The sequence below is a fragment of the Lactuca virosa genome, chromosome 9 (genome assembly GCF_052849685.1).
Source record: "Lactuca virosa cultivar CGN04683 chromosome 9, Lactuca_virosa_CGN04683_v6, whole genome shotgun sequence".
Classification (NCBI taxonomy): domain Eukaryota; kingdom Viridiplantae; phylum Streptophyta; class Magnoliopsida; order Asterales; family Asteraceae; genus Lactuca; species Lactuca virosa.
In genome coordinates, this window is record NC_136434.1 from 90303983 (window position 1) to 90308823 (window position 4841).

The following is a 4841-nucleotide window of genomic DNA, read 5'->3' on the forward strand; positions in this document are numbered from 1 at the left end:
AGTTATTGCTGTCTCGTTTTGGATCATTTGGAGATTTCGTAATAATCTACTTTTTGGAACGATAAAACCTAGAAGAGATGAGATTTTTGATGATATTAGGCATTTTCTTACTTTTTGGTTTCTAATAGACGTAGGAAAAATATTATTTCTTAGGATTGTTGGCTGTTATCCCTAAGCATGACTTTGTAAGTTTTTTCTTTGTTCTCTAGCTCTTTGCTAGAGGTTTAATAAATCTATTGCCGTTCAAAGAAAAACAATCATAAGCACAACTAATTTTTCAGTTATTAAAAAAAATCCAATGAAATTGAATTACTTATGAAAATGGCTTATTGATTTATTAATTTTTTTTAAAAATTTAATAGGTCTAAAAACATCTTTTACAAATAGATAAGTGCTTTTACAAATAGTTTTTCAAACCCATCAAAAAGAGTTTTTGAAAAGTCATATGTACCTTACTATTTAAAATTGTTTTTAGTTTGTATGTATTTATCTAAAATATATAAGTATAAAAAATATATAAGATAATTCGAATACTTTAAAAGAATGACTTATTAAATTATAGATTCTTGACACAAAAGTTTAAACATTTTTTTTAGAAAGTAATTTTTATTAACAATTTTATCAAAAAGTACTTAGTTATTGAGTTAAATAAGCAATCCTAATTAGCACACCTAATTTTTCAGTTATATAATATATATGTTACCTATTGTCATTTTGATTAATTACTTTTCAAAATAATTAAGAGGTGAAATTTATTTATAGGCTGTTATTTTTAAATTCAACTTTTTTGTCATCATTTTTTTTTTCTAAAAGAGATGATAGTGTACGAATGTAAATATGATGGAGATAAGAATTAACGGGATTGGCATGTAGGAGAAGATATGAAGGCCATTTTTAATATAAAGAAATTTCCACATCAATAATATCTTTCTAATTAATTGGGAAACCTTTTTGCTACATTGGATGTTTGAGATTTATTGAACTAAGGTTTAATTTCTATAAAATATTTATTAAAAAGATAGGGCAATAAGTAGGGACAATATATTTTATTGGTGATCTTTTCCGTATTAAATCAATGTTATTACAAGACAACGACCGTTATGTATTTCAAGTAGGTAAGATATAATTATTTATAATTTTTTTCATTTCCCCAAATTACCAAAATATGTTTTTAAATTCTATGTTATAATATTGGTAGTACTGTTATTTTAAGTTATTTTTTATAATATTGACCACTTTTCTGCTTTCGATTTTGTTAACGATATTTTTATTTTATATATTTCAAGTAACTAACCAATAGTTAATCATTTTAATCAAAACATATTTTATTCCTGGAAACACATTAAACACTTTGTCTTTGTGTGAATCGTAAGAAATGGTTATAACAAACATTTAAAACTTACTCTAACGTAGCCTTTTGCTTTCGATTTAAGAAAGAACACAAGCATCTTCTCTCTATCAGATAAACCAGTGGCTCATACACTTATACACCTAACCAAAGAAAAATGACATTGCAGCGGTCCATCAACTCATATATGACTTGTATATAAGCTTGCGTTGGCCAGTCCTATCTTTCATCAGTACCTCGATCATCTATTCACTCAATCATATCTCAGCTCGATCAAAAACAAACATCAATGGAGCATTGGGTTCGAGCTTTAGTGGTGATTGGTTTCATATTCCCGTTGTTGATAGAGGGTCGTGTTCGTCACTACAATTTCAATGTCAGTGTATACACTTTCTATTGTATTAACCATAGTTTACTTACTCTTTCAATTCCGATATTTTACGTTTAGAAAGTGTAGTACTAAACCATGCATGGAGAAAAGGGTGTCATTTAGCTCATTTATATCGCTTCTTATGATATAATGCAGGTTGTAGTGAAAAAAGCGAGTCGATTATGCTCAACGAAGCCAATAGTAACAGTTAACGGGCAGTTCCCAGGACCAACGCTCTATGCTAGAGAAGGTGACACAGTTCTCGTAAGGGTTGTCAACCATGTGAAATACAATGTTTCAATCCACTGGTATACAGTTTTTTTGACATATTCATTTATAGTAAAATCGCTTAATTACTTCATCTTCTTCAAATAATTAAAAATGTCTATATATGTTTGCAGGCATGGCATACGACAACTGCGAACAGGATGGGCAGATGGGCCAGCATATATAACACAATGCCCGATCCAGCCCGGGCAGAACTATGTATATAACTTCACAATAACCGGGCAAAGGGGCACACTTTTCTGGCATGCACATATTCTATGGCTTAGGGCAACTGTTCATGGCGCCATTGTTATTCTACCTAAACTTGGAGTTCCTTATCCTTTCCCCAAACCTGATGTTGAACAGGTCGTCATCTTAGGTTAGTGATCTAGTACGTACTGGTGTCCTTTTTCCTAAACATATAAAATAAAAAGTCCAAAAAAATGAAAAACCAAGCGATAAAAAAGTTAAAAAAAGGTGCTAAGGAAAAAGGTCCAACTTTTTTTTGTCAATGGTGAATGATCTTTTTCAAATGAAAAAACTATGATCGATGTTTTTATTGCAGGAGAATGGTGGAAGTCAGACACTGAAGCTGTGATCAATGAAGCATTAAAATCTGGTTTGGCCCCAAACATATCAGATGCACATACCATAAATGGCCATCCTGGACCTATATCTGGTTGTACACAAGGTATATATAGAATATAGATAGATACTTAATTATGAAATAATCTTTTTAATTATTAGGTTTATCCAATGCGAAAATTTGTGTTATATATCCATGCAGGAGGGTTTCAAATAAGCGTCGAAAATGGGAAATCGTACATGCTACGTATAATCAATGCTGCACTCAATGAAGAACTCTTCTTCAAGATCGCCGGCCATAAGCTCACGGTGGTGGAAGTCGACGCCACCTACGTAAAACCCTTCCAAACCGACACAATCGTCATAGCACCAGGCCAAACCACCAATGTCATCGTCACAGCAAGCAAAAGCGCCGGTAAGTTCATGATGGCAGCCTCGCCGTTCATGGACTCACCTATAGCTGTCGACAACAAAACCGCCGTCGCCACTCTCCTTTACACCGGTACCCTCAGCACCACATCCACTACCCTAGCCATCCCACCTCCTCCAAACGCCACCGCCACTGCCAACAACTTCGTAGACTCCCTCCGGAGCTTGAACTCAAAAAAGTATCCGGCGAAGGTGCCTCTGAAAATCGATCACTCCTTGTATTTCACCGTGGGACTTGGTATCAACCCGTGCCCGACTTGCAAAGCGGGTAATGGCAGTCGGGTCGTTGCGAGTATTAACAATGTTACGTTTGTTATGCCTACCACTGCTCTTCTTCAAGCACATTACTTTAATAAGAATGGGGTCTTCACTACTGACTTTCCGGGTAACCCGCCGGTTTCTTTCAACTATACCGGAGCTCCACCGGCAAATTTGGCTACCAGTAGTGGGACTAAGCTTTATAGGCTAAAGTACAACTCAACAGTTGAATTGGTATTACAGGATACGGGTATTATTGCTGCAGAAAACCACCCGGTTCATTTACATGGGTTTAATTTCTTTGCTGTGGGTAAGGGATTAGGCAATTATAACCCGAAAGTGGACCCGAATAAGTTTAACCTGGTCGACCCGGTTGAGAGGAATACCATTGGTGTGCCTTCTGGTGGATGGGTAGCTATCCGATTCCGAGCGGATAATCCAGGTAAATTAATCTTCTTTGTTGAGAATGAAACAATATTGCATTTTGCCATTATTTTATATGTAATTAATCGTTGCTTTTATGACATTTTGCATTTGAATTAATTGTAGGTGTTTGGTTTATGCATTGCCATTTAGAAGTTCATACGACGTGGGGACTAAAAATGGCATTTTTGGTGGACAATGGTCAAGGACCAAAAGAGTCACTTTTGCCACCTCCAAAAGATCTTCCAAAATGTTGAGAAAGGGAGAGGGGAAATTAGTATGATTTGGGTATTTAGAGGATATATTTGTTTCTTGAGCAACTAAATGGTTTGTTCAAGCCATATACAATAAATTTTCAAGTGATTTGTGTTATATATGAGACTTAAAAGAAAATTATCTCTTTTGAATACTTTTGGTATATAATTTTAAAAAATATTTGAACGTTAGTCGGATAACTCAAATACGAGTCTAGCTATATAAGTCTTTTGTTGTACGCGCAAATGTTAGCCTTCAAGTACACAACCAGAAAATAACTCTAACGGCAAATCTGTCGCTAAGCCTTTGCAACAGATTTGGTCTTAACAAAAAATTTACTCATAAGAATATTAGCAACGATTTATGAGAAAACTTTAAGCAGGAGATGACAATTGAGGTTGATAACTAAAAAACCATATAAAATTTTGGATCATATCATGAAATTGTAAACAACCGTCGATGCAGGAGATGACAATCATGGTTGATTGTCGTTATCGGTATACATACTAACATATTTGAAATGTTGCTAGACACTAACTATCAAAACAAGCCATATTCTTTTTCTTCCTTGCAGGGCCGGTCCAAAGGTCTTGCGGGCCCAAGGCGAAAAGAAAAAATGGGCCCCTAGAATAATAGATAAATAAAATTTAATTTAAAAATAAGCACATCGTTACAAAATCCACAAAAATCAATATTAATATTAGAAACATAAATATGACCACAACATTACCTAAAAGAGAAATTAGTATTATTTTAATTCAAATTAGTTTTTCTTCAATCAAACTAGACGAACTTAATGGTTTGAAAAATTATGCATGGACCCTTTATAAGTTTGATTGAAGGCATCAAAAAAAATTTCGTTTCTTCCTTTTTTGGCTTCCAGATAAATGTTTTTTGGAAAACATT

General features: G+C 34.0%; 1 protein-coding gene across 1 annotated transcript; it reads left to right on the plus strand.

The window, feature by feature from the left end:
* The first annotated feature begins 1579 nt into the window (after positions 1–1579).
* On the plus strand, positions 1580–4089 carry LOC145137200 (laccase-4-like). The gene is made up of 6 exons (XM_079071340.1): positions 1580–1724; positions 1875–2026; positions 2120–2364; positions 2551–2676; positions 2773–3699; positions 3807–4089. The coding sequence occupies exons 1-6, from the start codon at positions 1638–1640 to the stop codon at positions 3935–3937; spliced, it is 1668 nt and encodes a 555-aa protein (XP_078927466.1). The 5' UTR covers positions 1580–1637; the 3' UTR covers positions 3938–4089.
* The last annotated feature ends 752 nt before the right edge of the window (positions 4090–4841 follow it).